The following is a 17,541-nucleotide window of genomic DNA, read 5'->3' as shown; positions in this document are numbered from 1 at the left end:
CACACGCCTGGTATAATTACACACACACGCACACCGTCCGCCTATGGTGAACATTTCCCGGCAGCGGCGAGGGAGATCTCCATTCAAGCACGGTGGTTTTTAATATTTTATATATTTTTTATTTTCGTCGGTCGCGGCGCGCGTTCTGAGTCAACGCCACCATCTCGAGCACGGCTACGGGGCGAGGCGCGCACACACACGTTAACACACACGCACACGTTAACACACACAACGTCGTACACGCGTGGGCGCACAAGGGCGACGCTGTCTCAAAGTTGCTGCTGATGTCATCGTCGTCCGGCGGACGCTGCTGCATCGCCACGCGGGGGACACTTTTCTGTGCGAACGACATCGCCGCGGAGTCGCGAGTGGTGGTGCTGTGTGTCCTGTCGCCCGGCGTCACCGTTTTAGTCCTTCGTGTCAAACACGGTCGACATTTTCACCAGCGGCCAACAGCATCGTGCAGTCCTGTGGACTACAAAGTCGCACGACTGCATGTGGACGTCCATCATCGCTGTGGTCATCATGAACGGCGCCACATGAATTCTACATGCAGTCCTCTTCTGTAGGGTCTACATAATTTTTCTGTGCATCATCATCCCCGATCGCAAAGCCCTTCCTGTGGTTGACATCATCACACGTGGGCTTCCTGGTGACTAGCTGATGAGTCACAAGCCACACGCCTCTGGATCTTAAAATAAAACGCGCATTACCGCACCTGAATACGTAACTGGGGATGATAAAGCATCCGTAGCATGGAATTGAGTTGCGTAACTCTCGCAACAAGACATTTTACACGCTCGGCCCTCTGTCAATCCTCTGCTTGATTCAGGCCTCCCCATGCTGTGACGGTGTTGAACTTCTTTCGCACCATACGTCGCCAACCGTGTTAATCGGAGGTTTCTGGGGTCCAGCCTCGGATACTTTAGATAACCGGGAGTCGAACCCGTGCATGGCTGACGGGGTAGAAGGGGGTTTAAAGGGCCGCAGGGATAGCAGAGGAGAAACGGCGACTTCTCTCTCACTGAGTAAAGCGTTGGTGGCTTCCACAGCAGGTCGACGTGGTTGCTGGAGCGGAGAGTGGGGAGGGGGCAGAGTAAGAGGTAGGCAGGATCGTGATGGGGAGTAAAGTTTAAGGGGGGGGGGGGGGGAGTACGATGAAAACGGGGAGAGGTGTAGGCCGGGGTGAGTGAGTCCGTGGGTGATGCAATATTTTAATCTCGCAATTGTTCCTGGTGTGTTAGTTTCCAACGACTGTGCAAAGGTTTTGTGCTGCCGGTAAGAGGAGGAAACTTCCCTCCGGGTTGCGTGGCCGCGCGAATACCGCGAGCCACTCAACTCCGACAGCCACCGCCGTGCCTCACTTTGTCATGGGTGAGCAGAGTGGGGTGGTGGTGGTGGGGGGGTGACCTGACATCACGGCAAACGCGCTTGACGAATAGAAACATTTATCTGCAGCCACAGAGGTCTGGGGGACACCTTTCCCCCAGCCGTAAATCCCGGGGTCGATTTTTGAAGTCGGCAAGTCTGTTCACGGATCGATCTCTGAACGTCGCCCGTGAATGCGGGTCCTCAAACTGTCCGTGGCTGGCGGCCCGCATATTCAGATGGCTCTCCCCAGCAAGAGATGGGGGACGGGGGGTGGGTGTTAAAATAGTTTGTCTATTGTACGTGAAATACCGGCCAAGCTAGAGGGGACAGTCAGAAACATTTAACATAGGGGCGATTAAACAACCAATTTTTGGTGCGTCATTTCAACTTCATCAGTGGTCTACCCGAGCAAATGGAAATGGGGAAAAACTTATTAAGCGACTGCTTTGTTAGTGGTGTACGAGCAAAAGATTCAGTGACGTTGTTGACATGGAAGATGGTGGATTGTATTTTTTTTTTATTAGATTTTGCTTTGAAACAAATTCGCATCTTGATGGGGGCACGTTGGAATACGCTCGTCACTTTGGACGTTTAGGTCTTCGTCGCCGATGGAAATATCGGCACAGGTTTTACTGGAGTGAAACCGACTCGTGGAAACATTTACATCATAGAAAAGCCCTTAAGCAATCTTTGTCAAAACATTTTAGATCTCACCCCCCCACCCGTTCCACCTATTTGCATATCGGCGGCATTGTTGTGTGGGCTGCTCGACTCTGCGAGTCAAGGAAGCGTTTTGTCGTGCAGAAGAAAGGGGGGGGGAAACCACCACGCAAGAAGACGTGGCCGTTCCACTCTTCAGGGTCCGGCCTTCAAAGTGTTGACGAGAGTCTCGCATTGGCCGCCGAGAAGAACCGTCAACCCCGTGATGTGTCGCTTTGAGTAACTCCTCGTGTGGACAGCGGCCATCTAAAATGGCATTTGGCGAAAGGGCAGAAACGAACCTAGCAAAAAAAAAACTATAATCCGTCATTTCAGCCGTTGCATTTACAGCCCACAAACACCATCTCTGTTAGTGTTTATCGGCTCTTGAGTCAAAGGTACGGTACCCTCTTGCAAATTCATTGTTGATTAACCGGCGATAAGCGAGCGGCTGAGGGTGAGCTGGTGGCGTGCGGGATGCAGACACAGAGTCGGATGCCCTCCAACGGCGTGACCTCCGTGACCTCCGTGTGCTCATACGCGAACGGCGTCTCGCTGCTTGTATGTGGGCGAATCTCTTGGGATGGGGAGAAGGGTTTGTGGAGAGTGAGTGAATCAAATTTTTTTCAAAAATGGAGGGAAAGGCTATTATTGGCAGGTCTGAGAGTGGGTCGTTGTTACCTCTGGTTCTAAATGTTTGGATCGATTTCAGATTTCTGTCGGGTGGCGGGAGGGTCCTTTGACGTATTTGATCCAGAGCGTGACGTGGCCTCGCACCAAAATCGATTATGAATTAAGTTATGCAAGTTGTTATTAATGTTAGGTTTTTTCCGGCCAATATTTAAGTGCAGGATACGTTGTGTGACGGTGCCTCGTGTGATCGATTTGGAGATCACTGTTTGTCCATACGTCAGTTTTCTTTTTTTAAACTGCTGAAGATTTGTTATCAATCAATCTAAATATTTGTTCTCTCTAATCGACACCAATTTAATCTCTACATCTGCCTTCCACGTCACGTGGGATTACTGCCGTTATTCTAGCGCGAATATTTGCTGCTCATTCACGTATGAATAACTTGGAATTCACATGAAATGGATAAAATATTTTTTTGCAGTTAATGGCGAAGTTAAGAGAGCTCGTCATGAGCATGTTTGCTTCATTGTATGCGCACCGCTACCCTGCTGTGTCTCAAGCGAGTCCTGCATTGGGATGTTTGGTCAACGCTACGAATGGGCATTCGCCAGCCATTGGGGTGAAGCGTTGTACGGAAGAAATATAAATATCGAATTTAGATTCGTGAGTAGTTCTACCATATGGTCCAGGTGTCTTGTGACGCCCCATTCAATTTTTTAAAATAAGATTTATTTGCATACATAAATGATTTCTGCAAAGGAAAACGATGTTAGGGATCATTTCATTTGGGGTGGGGGGGGTCACAAGACATCCTGGACCACCCTGTACTTGTTTATAGAAACCCAAACAACAAATGGCGTTGGGTACGAATTGGATCTTTTTGGACCTTGCACCGCCACATCCGGCGCCAAGCTCCTCGTGAGGTCTGGCGGCGCGCTCCCCGTGGGCTGCTGGTGGTGGAGAGGCGGCGGCTGCTCTTGCCAAACCGGTCGGACCGCGCGGTGGAGCCAATATCAGCCCCAGGGCCTCCTCTATACAGTGGTGGGGGGGGGATCAAGGTGCAACTTCTATGGGAGGCGTGGGTTTGCGACTGAGTGGGGGCGGGGAGGTTAGGGTATAGGTGAGAGGGGGGGTGCCAGCTCCGTAAAGTGAAGTCCACCCCTCCCCCCAAACTGAGCCGCCACGCAATGTTTCTCGATCTTCTAAAGTCATAAAAAAATGTCACGAGATCGTTCTTACCAAGTTATACACGTCCGGTAGTAACCCGCTCAAGGATTCTAAATGCTGACCTGGAATCGCCCCTAAAATGTTCATAAAGTTATTGGCCTGGAGTTGTTATTGATTAACCCTTTTTGCCATGCGGCTGAATCTATGTATCTATCATTTTATATGAATGTGTGTGTATCGGAGCCTCCTTCCAGCAGCGAACCTTCAACACCCCACTTGGCTTCAAAGCGCACTTAGGCTGGCACCAAGCGCTGTGGTGACACCACATTCATGGCGAATGCTGGCCGTTGTGGTGTGTGTGTAGGTTTCTCCCCCACACACTGTACCACCACCAGTCGGGTCAATGCACATGCGCACACACACGAGTGGGCGCATACTAGGAACAAGGGTCGTATTCTGGCCAGGTTGTGTGTGTGTTTAGCCACCAGCTTTGAGCAAACATGCCATTTATGGCCCGGTGATGGTTGTGGTGGGTGAGTGGCGAGCCAGCACCACGCCCCCACCTCCCACACTGCCCTTTGTCTCCCGTACGTTGCAGGTGGTGGTGTTGTCGATGTTGCACCGGAGCCCCTCCCCCCCAACCAAGGCTCTCGTTTATTCCCAAATAAAGCCACAGGCGACCACCCCCCTCCCTCCTCCCATCATGGCTGGGATGTGAACCCGAATCCGTGGGAATGCAGTGCATCAATTCACCTGCCACGGCACACGCAGAGTTCCTGCCGATGGCCTTGCGGCGAGACCGCGAGCACTTGTAAGCGAGGCCCGCAATGTCCCGATCCACAAACATCAAGGAGACATCACAGCGATGCATTCCGCTGCTCCTGATGCGTTTGTCTGGGGCTTCACCACACCTGAATTCGAGATTGTAGTTGGCTGTGTCGGGTGGTGGCGGGTTTAACGATACATTTATATATTTACGCGATCTAACCCAAAAAAACCCTGTTATGGAGATGTTGGTTGTTGTTCTGCATCTACATCAGCCGCCCGAAAGGGGAAGAAGAGGCGAGTGCCAACCCAGTGGGTTGGAACCATTGGACTGACGGTTGGCACAGCGTTCCGTGTCTACTGGGTATTTGGTCGGCAGCAGTGGCATTGTGCAGTTAGCAATGGGCCCTTGTTGCAAGAATTTAAATGAGGCGCCCACTCCATTTATCTTCATGGCCTGGCAGCACCTGGGCCCATCCGACCCATCGGCCTAGGTGCAGTTCCACAGTCTGCACACGCAATAGCAATTCCACTGGTGGGCATTTCATGATTAATCGATTCCTAAGCTCGCAATAAATCATCGACTCGTGCACGTGAGATTTTATTAGTGCTTTCAGTTGATAGAAATTGTGGGAAGCGGTGGCATAAGGGTTATCGCACTGTGCCTTGAACTCGGCGAACTACGCTTGATTCCCAGCCACAGCTAACATCAGTGGCAAATATCTGAACTGGTTCTGGGCCTCCCCTAGGTCGACTCGGCCTTCCATGGCTTGGCGTATGAACATCACTGGACGGGCGGTCGTGGTGTTAGCTACATTGCCCCCTCGTGCGTTCCTCCAGCCTTAATCGGTGCTCGCTAACAGCACTTGGCCGAAAGGCTTTATGGGAGATCGTAGTATAGACACTCACACGCACGGCAAAACGCACGTGCGTACAACAACAACAATAATGCTATTCATTACCAAGTGGCGGTGACTTCACGGAAAACATATGTGAGAGGCTTAGTTTTATCTCATCCCACGTCTACGCATGCGCACGCCTAGACACACCGACACAAACCGACAACGCAATTGCACGCACACCACCTAAGATAAGTAAAATGATACCCAGTTTAGCTTTACAAACGGACGGGGCAACTGTCGTTAGGCTAGCACCTATTAAGGTCAACAACGCATGGAGGGGGGTGACGTGGTCAGCACCACGCCCAGCCACCTTTGTCCCCACTATACTTACGTTTATGACCACGCCATGGTATCTGATAGGATGGGAAGGGACGTGATGGGAGGGTGTTTGAAAGGTTCTGATGGAATGTAAGGGCGGTGATGTGGTGGTGCGTGGCATCAGATGAGTATGAAGAGGGTCTGACGTTATGCGCTGGGTTTCTAACGCCTTGTGAGGATGGGACCTGATGTCACGTGGTGATGGCGTGACGGTGGATTTGGTGGGGTTCGTTGAGGTGTGCGTTGTGATGATGGCTTGCGATGGGATCACGGGGGGATGTGATGACGACGGGGTGGGGGGATTCAACACCTACCCCACGAACACTTTATTTTACCAGGTGTAGGGCCTACTGAGCTACGTGGCTCTTTTTCAGAAGTGACCTGACCACAAGCGATGGCTCATCGAAGTGGCTTTTCACGTGCAAATTTATAGCAGCCAAACACTCTAAACGCGTGATGTTCATTCTAAATGTGGAGGGGAAAAACCGTAAGACCCCGAGACAAATCCACACGACCACGGCGGGAGAGAGTGAGACACGCAAACTCCAGGACAGGTATTGGGGTCGGGATCGAACCCACGACATCCTGTGCATACCAGGCGCAATATTTAACATCTCGCCACCGCAGCGCTGCAATGTGAACCCCCATGGGATGCGCTGGGGCGCAGATGTGTTGCGGTGGCGTGCGATGGGATGGGAGATGTCACGTTCCGCCCTGCGGTGGGGGAGGGGGGATCACCACCTGAAATCCCAGCCATTGTCCTGTGGCCCGAGCGAAGCACACCGCTTAGCTCGCAATGCGCCGCCGCCCGCGCGCGCGAGACGCATTGTCAACCACGCGAGGGCTCCTTGTTATTTATTTATCAAGCGCCTGAGCGCGGTGGAGGACTCTAGTGGGAACACTCGAGGCCCATGCGACGTGTGACATTTGGCCGCCAATCCTCCCCCCCCCCAACACCACACACCTGCTTCACCGCTTGCGTCCGAAACAATATTCGCTCGACTGTAGTTCGTGTAATTACCCCCCCCACCCCTCAGGCTGAGTGACGCCACGATTACAGCTCTTTGCAAAGTTACGAGATCCAAGTTCCAGCTGGGTTGGACAATCTTAGCCCGTGCATCGTTTTTACCTCCTTCGCTAGGTTGGATAAAAAAAAAACGAGCTACAGCAGTGGTTGTGTGTCAGTGGTCGTAGCAGCCTTTGTGTAAACCGAGTCCATGACGTCCAAACGTCTCCTTTGCAATTGACAGCTCGGACACCCTTGCAAACGAGATGTTCCATCTCACGGCGTTTTTCGCAAGTAAAAATATTTTAACGTCAAAGCGGCCCGTAAATCGTGTTTTTCTGACGACCTGTTGTCAAATCCACTGCCTGGCTGCAAGCCTCCTCACACTGGCAGTGACGGTGGACGTTTGATCATACTTCACCACGCTGGTCAACACGGTGTTAGTGAAGGTGTGTTGTTGGGGGGGGCAGGGAGTGTTGCGGTGGGGGGTCCGGCATCCATACCAAAATCTTTTTTTTAAAGCAGGAACTTGAAATGTATAGCCCCCTGCCATAGGAATGTGCAATTTCCACTCGTGGCGTGTGGGGTGGGGGGGGCCACCAACGAAGACGAGCACTGTCCCACACTCGCTCGAGCACGGAGACACGCATGTGTCTCTGCGCGAGTTTGTGTGTTTTTTTTCCTCCGAGGTTTTTGTTTTCTCCCGCGAGGCGTAAGAAATGCTGTTGAACAAAGCGGGGGGGGGGGCGAGTGTCGGCGTCGAAACCGTGCCCCCCCCCCGTAGCCGTGAGCTCATCACGCGACGCGAGAGAGAGAGATGGGCCCTCCCGAAACCCGACACGAGGGCAGGAGGCGAACGTGGGCGGCGCGTCGCCCCGCGGGTTTGTCTCCAGTCTCCTCTCGAGTCCACACACGCTCAGGGGCTGGGCCTCTCAGCTGTGTCGGGTTGTGGGTTGTACAGGCGGTGCAACTGCAGCGGCACCCACAGGGCAGCAAGGAGCAAAGGCTCCGGGCTAACCTATGCAGAGGAGGGCAGGGGGGAGGGGAGTGTGGTCCCTGTTATTTAATCCTCGCACCAGGCCCAGTGCCAACCGGTCTGCGAATTATTGATGAGGAATGGCGGTATCGGTGAGTGATTGGGCGTGAGGAGCAATATGATGGCCATGCACTCGGAACCAAGATGTTTGTTTTATTTTATAAGTTTAGGCCAACCGAGCTATATAGCTCGTTTTCAGAAGCGACCTTGCCACAAATTATAGCTCAACGAAGACGCATTTTTTTAATTATGGAGTGCAAATCCGGAGGATCTGGAGTAAAATACACGAAAAACATGCAAACTCTAAATATTTACAGGTGTCCGGGTTGTGATATAACCTATGACCTCCTGTATCCTGAGCAAGGTAGTCAACATCTCACCACCATGAGACATCAACGTTTTTATCAAATGAATTGACCAACTCAAGGACAGCGAAGATGGGGAATTAGCTGTGCACCATAGGAGCCGTGGCCTGTGACTTCAGCTGTGTCGAGGAACACTTCGGGTGCAATTTGTGCGAGCGGTTGCAGTCCACCGTGCGTCTCCTCTCCCCCCACGACCGTTTTTTGTGGCCCATGCTCGGCTGATGGATAGAGTTAGCGACTTGGAAGTTCTGAATGGAATGTGGCAATAAAGCGTGCCGGAGATGTAATCACGAAGAGGAGGATGCGATCAGGAGGGGCGAGGGTGGGAGACTCGTTTGCCCTATGGAGGAGGGGTTAAGTCACCCGGGCCAGGCACTGGAGTGGAACCCAGAGGTCGGCGACCAAAGGGAGGGGGTGGGGTGAGGGGGAAATTTGTGGAATGCAATGAGAGGCCAAACGGTTACATTTTCAAAAACTGCCAGTAACTAGCATAAGAAAACAATGATGAGGTTGTGGTGACATCATTACCCTCATTTGACCATTGAGGGCTTTTTGAGATGGGCCTTTCAACCAGTAATAAAACGGTCGCAATCAACAGCTGGTGGGACTTTTTTTTGGCTCTCGTGTTCCTCCAGTGTTGCAATCGATAGCTCCATCCTTCGTGTTTTCACGACAAACACAAAGTGTTAAACACTGCCGACGCATTTAGTCACTGGGGGTGAGATGCTGCGTTCGGGCAGCTGCCAGTGAGTAAACTGGGTTCTCAATTGTGATGTGGTCATGTTCTCTCTCAGACTGGTTACCAGTGACTCTCACGAATACCCAGAGACTGACATGAAACCGAGTTGTGATTAAAACGACTTCTCAGGTGTAGTGAGTGAGTTTGTTCTCAGCCCGGCTACCAGTGATGGCATGGAAAAAACCCGTCCCGTAAAAGTTTGGTGACTAAATTCCAGCTTTGAGAATTCAAAACATCGAGTTGTCCGTCACAGACTTTGTGACCCATCCCCTGGGACATCCGCAGTGCGCATCACCGCTCGTGCTCGTCCCCACCGCAACGTTTCTCGACGAGACTTCCGTGCACTCGTTTACGAGGTGGACGTCGCCGTTTGCCAAATTTACGAGCCCCAATCATTGCGTGGTCGGGGCAGTAACCTGGTTCTCGTTCTACTTCCATTGCTCCGGAGTTCTATCCCATCGTCTCTCATTACCAAGTTTCTGTCAGCTCAATTCAAGAAACGTGCCGACTCGGTTTTTGTACTTTGAGGAGTGCTGTTTGTTGCTGGCCCCTTGGCGTTGTGGAGCTTTGTCCTTGTGCTCGGCAACCATGAAATACATACCACGGAACAGCACCCTGATCACCTGCCCGAGCCTAGGATCTCACATCTCTGATGAGACTTCAGAATATTGGTCGGTGTGCAGGATGTGGCTCGGTGGCACCTCGGATTCCCCGCACCTCCGATGAGCACGGTTGGCTACTTACGGTGCAAAAGAAGTTCAACATACATACAAAAAACAACAAAATATAAACTCACACTGTGCTCCGTTTGGATTGCCTCTGGCCTGCAGCAGTCTCACCCATCGATCGGGCTGGGAGCGCGCTGGCCACGGTAGTCGGTTCCGCCTGCTGTATCGGCACAGCGCACACACTTACAATCGGGAAAAATCACCACGTTGCGTATTTCCTTCTCGTCGGACTGGTTTTAAGCCCTTGTGGTGGGCACACGTGTACACACACACACACAGCCCCTCTACCTGCAGAGATGCCCATTGATGTGGTTCCATGGAATGAAATATCTGATCTGTATGGAGTTCGGGTGAATGTTTGCGATAAATTTGTTTTCCAGCTGAAAACAAAATAACCGCGAAAGCGGCAGTGGAGACCCTCGCAAAGCTGCCGCGCCTTCAGTCGGGGCTATGCACGACTTGGAAAAGCCACGGGCAAGCTCCTGCTGGTGGTTGGTTGGTGCCACAAAGCTGACTCGTGCTTAAAATAAAAATTGTTTTATTTACATTAAACATTAGCGGCAAGGTTGAAGACGCGTGACCTCCCAACGGATGGATGCAAGGGCTTGTTAGAGATGGCGATAGATGCCAGGCAAACCGAGTGCTGGTGCCACCCAGCAGATTCACCTGCACCCTCGCGGGGGGGGGGGGGCGAGAGTTGGCACCCGTCCAGTCTCGTACGTTCCTCTATCTCCTGATCCTTGTGATATGAAACGTCATGCTTTTAAGGCACATGTGGAATGCAGTTTCATCGTTAGCCACGGTCGATCCACTGCTAGATGAAGGCCTCCCCTCGCTGCCGGCACCCCCAACACTACCACTGTCCCACTATGCAACAATCCACCCAGCAGCTGCCCACGAGCAGATTCCTTGCTCGGAATGCCGGGAAGAGAAGTACAATTGTGAAATGGAGAACATAGCTGCATTCGGGCCACACAGTAACCCACTCCGGCAAGGTGAAATGTTTTAACCCCCACAAAGCATCATGGGACTAAAGTCACAATGCAATGCGCTGTACCCACGGGATATGCACGGTGCGTTTGCAAAACGGTCAGATGCTGGATGGTTTTCCCCTCGACGAATTTTTTTTTTAAGGCAGCCTTTTAACGAAAAGTGAAACGCGACAAAAAGTATAACAACCCCCCGCCCCTAAATTCTACATTTCTTATTTAATTGCACTCCAGAGGAAGAGGGTTTTTTTGCTTCTAAGTGCAATGTTAGATATTGATCCGGAAACATCCACGTCCTGAACGGTCCAAGCCCTTCACCCTCGCGCAACGATCCGTATACATAATGCATGCAGAGTTAACGGTGGCTTCGCTTAAGCTAAGAACCGCCACCCACGTGCTCCGCAGCAGCGCGAGCAGGGCTCCCATGCATTGGTGGTGAGCGGTGAGCTTGGGACGCAAGCAACACTGCTGACGAGAGAACCAGGTCTCCCTCGCAAAACAGAATCGCTGCGTCTCCACAGTCCGCCGCCCAGTTATAAACAAAACATGGTCAGGCCTACTGAGCTATGTAGCTCTTTTTCAGAAGCAGCCTGGTGACAAATGATCGCTCAACGAAGTGGCTTGTCATATTGAAATGTATATCAGCCAATGAATTACTCTATACACATGTTTCTGAATGTGGAGGGAAAAAACAGAGGACCTGGAAAAATATCCATGCGATCACGGGGAGAACATGCAAACTCTAAATATTTTGGCATCAGGTTCGGGATCGAACCCATGACCTCTTGCATGCCAGGCGAGGTAGTTAACATCTCGCTACCGTGGCGCCCCCCAGAGATGGTCACACGGCAGTCGGACGAGTTGCATAATTCTCAGAGCTGGAATTTAGCCAGAATTGAGTGCAAAACCAATTTCGTATTTGAAAAAAATCGTGCAGTCATTGGTGACCAGGCTGAGATCATGACTCACTGCACCGGGTGAACCTGATTTAACTCTGGCATTTTGGAAAGGTGGGAATATTTATTTCAATTTCGTTTTTTTTGTCTACTTCTTTTACGTTCATAAAAGAAAAGGACCGATAAATCTGCAGTAATGTGGTGATGACGATGATTATGATGCAGATACTGCTGTTGGCGATGAACATTGTGATGAAAATAATGATGGTGATGTTGCTCCTGCTACAGACGATGACGACGATGACGACGACGACGACGACGACGATGATGATGATGACGACGATGATGACGGCAATGATCACCAATGCGCCCTCCTTCCCACAGTGGTATTCTCGGCGTGCCGCGGCGACAGTGCAAGCACACTGCTGGAGGTCGGCGACCCCCGCTTCACCGTGACGTCGGACGGCACGGTACGCGCGGCACAGCGGCTCCACCTGAAGACCGGGGTCACGGCGTTCGAGGTCACAGCTCTCGACCCTGGCACGGGGCAGACACTGAGGACCGTGGTGCAGCTGCAGGCCAAGAAGCACATGCACGATGAGGTACGCTCAATTCTATAGACAAAACCTGGCTTTCTACCGCGAACGCTGGTGCTAATCCAGACCCTAATTTCTAAACCTGGCTCTAACAATAATCCTCGTGCTAAACCAGGGTCGGCAACCCTGCGGCTCCGGAGCCGCATACTGCTCCTTAGGGACTGCAGTGCGGGCTCTTGAAAAAAAAAAAAAAATAGCTGCTCCTGTTATTTTGGTCACCGACCCCTGACCACGAAAGTCCAGTTCACCACGAATGTCCGGTTTACCATAGGCAGTGGTCAGCAACTTGCGGCTACGGAGCCGCACGCGGCTCTTTAAGGACTGCTTTGTGATGGTATTTATTAAGGACCGTGTCGTATTCACCAAATGCATTGCGGTTCTTGAAATAGTGAGTTTTTTTTTACAGATTATGTAAAAACATGGCTCTTATTATTTTGTTTGCCAACCCCTTGTGCTAAACCCTGACCAGAGCACTAAATCTGGCTTTCACCTCAACTCTTACCACGTTTATAACAAAGTAGTCCGAGAACACGGTCCCACAATTGATGCGGTGGTATGCGACTGCGGCCCAAACCCGGTAAACTGTTTTCGATTCCCGGCCAAGGCTAACATCGGCGGCAAGTGAATTGTCAATCGGGCCTGGGCCTTCCCTAGGTTCAACTCGCCCTTGTATGCATATCTGATGCAATATATGTGAACGTCGGTAATGCAGAGATGAAGGCGGCCAGACGTGGTGCTAGCAACACCACCGCCTCGTACGCCACTCCGGCCTTAATATGCGCTCTCTAACGGTAACGGCTGTGGGCGTGGGGTGGATGCTTGCGACGGTGCGTGTGCAGGACGACACGTTGGTGCTGATGCCGTGGAGAACCGACCCCGGGTCCCGGAACCAGCGGCGCCACAAGCGTGCGTGGGTCATCCCGCCCATCAGGATCACCGAGAACGACCGTGGGCAGCTGCCTCAAAAACTCGTGCAGGCAAGGCCTCCCACGCCCCGGCATCTGGCACCGCCACCACCAACGTTTACACACAAGAGACACGTGTGCGGAGACCCCCCCCCCCCCCCCCCCAGACTTCAATCAGGCCCCAAAGTCTGTCCGTCACTGTTTCTGTCCATGTCTTTCTTTTGTAACTTTCGTTGTGTCCGGTCATCTTGTGTCTCTCAGACACACAGTGGCAAAGACAATCTCCATATTTCTAATTGCGCCTTGTCTTTTTGTATGTGTCTGGCTTTCTCTTTGTTTCCCTTATCACTCTCCAAACACCTTTCTGTGTCTTCAAGTTCCCTTTCCCCCCCCCCATCTCTGTATCTCGGTGCATCTCTGTCGCTCACTTGCGGCTCTCTCTCTCTCCTTGTGCTCTGTGTCTCAAAGGCCCTTTTGCCCCCAGTTGTACAGGGCACCCACTTTGTGTTGAGCCGAGTCTCTCTCCCATATGAGTGCCATCTCCCTTTGCGTGCAGCGTGGGTTTTCTCTGGGGTCTTCGGTTTCTTTACGCACGAAGCTAAAGGCCAGTGAATGGGATTTCCTTACTATCCCAATGTAGCCAAAAACCCTCTTGAAACACGTGTCGTTGAGACACGACTCTCGACTTTCCTGGTAAAATTTGTTTATATAATGTCCATCGTACGCCCCTGTGCAGATGTTTCTTTGACGCCAAAACTATATCTGCAGCAAAAACGCCAATGACGTGATTGTCGTTCCCCGCGTGCAAACCTGCGCGTTTTCAGATCAAGTCGGACAAAGTAAAGACCGGCGTTCATTACAGCATCACGGGGCCTGGAGCTGACCAAGCTCCCATCGGTGTCTTCTTCATCGAGGCCGGCACCGGATGGTTGTTCGTGAACAAGATTCTGGACCGTGAGGAGATCGACATGTACATGGTGCGCAGAGCAAACGCGAGCTCGCTCGAGCGCACGCACAAACGCTGCCACAGCCGGAACACGTGCCCGGCCTCTCATTCACCAAACAAGCAGCTGCCACACCACCCATTCACCACTCGGTGACCGTGACACCGCCACGGCGTTTGTGCCGTGCTAGGTACGCACAGTGAGGCCACGTGAAGTGGAAGATTGCACATGAGACGGAGCCAGTTGATAGAGGGTGAATATCTGAAGTGACTGTGCTTCCCACTGTGTCCAATAGTTTTGTTTTAGCTGGCAGGCACTCTGCTCGTTGTGAGAATCGCTCCTCTGGACCTTCGTTGTTGCTGGGGTCATGACTACCCCCAACTGCCCAATCGTGTCCTTCACGAGCCTTTCTCTACAGAGGGCAATCGTAATCACTGAGGATCAAACCCATTTCACTATAATCGTGCCAATGCACCTATCACTCCCCATATGGATGCACACAGGCAGCCCAGCATACATATACAGACACATCACACACGTAAGTCCCTATTTTCACCTCGATAGACTGTTGAAATATTTGCTGTTAGCGAGTGCTCATTGACACAACACATTCATGAGTCGTGCACTCAAGGAGCAATGAGATCAGCTCATGTGCAGGAGCTCGATAGATTTTTGCACTGCGAGATTGCTAGAGATGGCAACAACTTTAGGAGACCTCAATCCAGCAGTGGCTGGATCATAAAACCAATGATGATAATGGTGATGATGGCTCTGCTATGCATTTTCAAATGTAGATTGAAAAGTAATTTCTTTAGAACTGCTTTTTGTGTTCAGTTTATGGTCCTTCCCCTGCATCTCTGATTAGCGCGGTTGGCTACGTATGGTGCAAAAGAAGTTCAAAATACATTTCCAATCGTACACTGTCGTGCCGGTTTCTCCGAACCTTGCAGCTCAAGGGCTACGCGGTCGACTCAAATGGGAACAACCTGGAGGACCCGGTGGACCTGCAGATCATCGTCATCGACCAAAACGACAACCGCCCCCAGTTCGCGGAGACGGAGTACTTTGGCACCGTGCCCGAGGGATCCCTCCCAGGTGTGGACCTCAACTTCGACCTGTAGGGCAGGGGATGGCTGCCACGATGTGGCGGCACTTTTGTGTATCGTATGTAGGATTGCTGCAATGTAATATTTCAAAGATGCCACGTGACATGAATATACTCAACTATTTTTCATTTTACCAGGTTAAGCCCACTGAGCTATATAGCTGATATATAACCAATTTTACTGGTAGGAACCTCCTGGTTACACCAGCCCACAGGGGATTATTGTGTCCGTCCGTCGTGCATCCAAAAATGGGAGGGGTGGGGCTGGGTAGAGAGGGGAGGGTGGGGAGGGGCTGGGTGGGGAGGGGTGGGGAGGGGCTGGGTGGGGAGGGTGGGGAGGGGCTGGGTGGGGAGGGTGGGGAGGGGCTGGGTGGGGAGTGAGAGGGGTGGGGCTGGGTGGGGAGGGGCTGGTCACCCCGTGGTGCCTTTATAAAACTCAACGTTTAACCTACTCAGGCCGGCTTGTGCCCGCCCTCAGTCGGGCATATTTGCGGAATACACCACGCCGCCATTGACCCTGGCCATTGACCGAGCAACCCAACGTTCCTACCAGCTCCCTCCGCAGGAATGTGTTCCCCTAGCAAAACAGAATATCTGCGTCTCCCTAGTCCATCGCCCGGTTCTAAACAAAACCTGGTCAGCTCTACCGAGCGATGTAGCTCCTTATCAGAAGCGACCTGGCCACAAATGACAGCTCAACGAAGTGGCTTCTCACGTGGCAATTTAAAGCAGCAGCCAAATACTGGAAGGCATGTCATGAAATTAAACGTCCTGATATGCATGCTATGAAAATTATCGAGTGGTTTCTGATAAGATTGTTATTGTATTTAACTTACATTTGTATCGTCCTGTTCCTATGCCTAGATGTACTTTTAAGAACGAATGAAGAATACTTGAAAGTTATTTGTATGCAGTGAATGCAACACAAGCCTCTACCATAGGCCTTGATGATCATTATAATCTGAAATTTCATTATTTTCGTGAAATGGCATTCCTATTATTTTATTAGGTTATTGGGGGAAAAGTTAGCCATGATTATTACAATAAGATGTTAATTTTAAAAATGGACATTATGAATGGCATGGACCCTTTATCGTGCGATATGGCGTAGTATCAACATCGCAGCAACCCTAAAATTTATTGTACAGTTATTTATATAAAGCACCTTTCAAATTGATAATTTCAAAACAGTATACATCGGAGGTAATTATTTTTTAGAAACACAAAACACTGACACACCAATAGTAAAAAAACAATCATAATACAAGAAAGCCAAAAAATTTAATAAAATCAAAACACAAAGGCAAGCTACTTTAAAAACTATTTGTGCTAATCATCCTTTTGTAAAAAATTCATATCGTATTGCGATGCGGCAGCCCGTGTCAACGGGCAGTGCCATGTGTATCCACGCGTGCCCGCATTGCACTCCACTCTGTACGCTTGGCCGAGTCGTGACGCGCGCTCCGCTCCGTGCGCTTCCGACAGCAACGTCTGTGATGGACGTCACCGCCACCGACAAGGACGACCCCAACCAGGACGGAGGCATCCTCAAGTACAAGATCCTGAGCCAGGAACCGGCCCTTCCGCTGATGTTCACAATTAATACGGCCACCGGAAACATCCGCACCCTCGCCTCCGGCCTCGACAGAGAGGCGAGTACCGGAGTTGACTAAGCTAAATTATTACTAAACAGTTTTTGTTATTATTTTACTGAAAAAGGCCCACCGAGCTACATAGCTGTTTTTTGGCAGTGACCTGGCCACAATTGATCGCCCAATGAAGTGGCTTATCATGTGGAAACGTATACCAGCCAAATACTTTAACTGCATGTTTCTAAATGTGCTGGGAAAAACGTGGAGGACCCGGAGAAGATTTCGCACAACTATGGGGAGAATGTACAAATTTTAAATGTACAGGTGTCAGGGTTGGGATCGAACCCACGACCTCCTGCATTCCAGGCGAGGGAGTTAACATCTCGCCACAGTTGCAGCCCCTGGGCCCTCGGATTTGGATTTTCTCTAAGAAATAAAGAAATGCTGCTTTCTTATAATTGAAATGCATGTAGGTGATTTGGTCATTAAAGCCATAGCATCACCACGTGCGTGTGTTCCAAAATAAAAATAGTCACGTAGTGGGGCGGATAGCAGCGTGTGATGGACGAGGTGCATGTGTACGAGTGAACGCCACGCAGAGCGGTAGGGTAGCGGTTGGCATCCTGCGCTACGAACCCGGCGCCCCGAGTTTAATTCCCGCTAATAGCCAACATCCGTGATGATTATCTGAACCGGTCCTGGTCCTCCCCTAGGTCTACTCAGCCTCAAATGAGTACCTGGTGCAGTGTGTAAACATCGCCACTAGGGAGACAAAGGTGGCTTGG

At 51.2% G+C, this 17,541-nt stretch overlaps 1 protein-coding gene across 1 annotated transcript in view; it reads left to right on the top strand.

The window, feature by feature from the left end:
* Nucleotides 1-17,541, top strand: part of LOC144727720 (B-cadherin-like) — a 46,127-nt gene that overhangs the window by 17,838 nt on the left and 10,748 nt on the right. The window contains exons 3-7 of the mRNA XM_078606760.1: nt 11,999-12,216; nt 13,050-13,187; nt 13,940-14,092; nt 15,010-15,154; nt 16,650-16,816. Of these exons, the coding sequence (XP_078462886.1) occupies nt 11,999-12,216; nt 13,050-13,187; nt 13,940-14,092; nt 15,010-15,154; nt 16,650-16,816 (821 nt within the window). The remainder of the gene's footprint in view (nt 1-11,998; nt 12,217-13,049; nt 13,188-13,939; nt 14,093-15,009; nt 15,155-16,649; nt 16,817-17,541) is intronic.

The sequence above is a fragment of the Lampetra planeri genome, chromosome 26, assembly GCF_965212315.1.
Source record: "Lampetra planeri chromosome 26, kcLamPlan1.2.h2, whole genome shotgun sequence".
NCBI lineage: Eukaryota > Metazoa > Chordata > Hyperoartia > Petromyzontiformes > Petromyzontidae > Lampetra > Lampetra planeri.
This window is presented reverse-complemented; position numbering and strand designations above follow the sequence as displayed.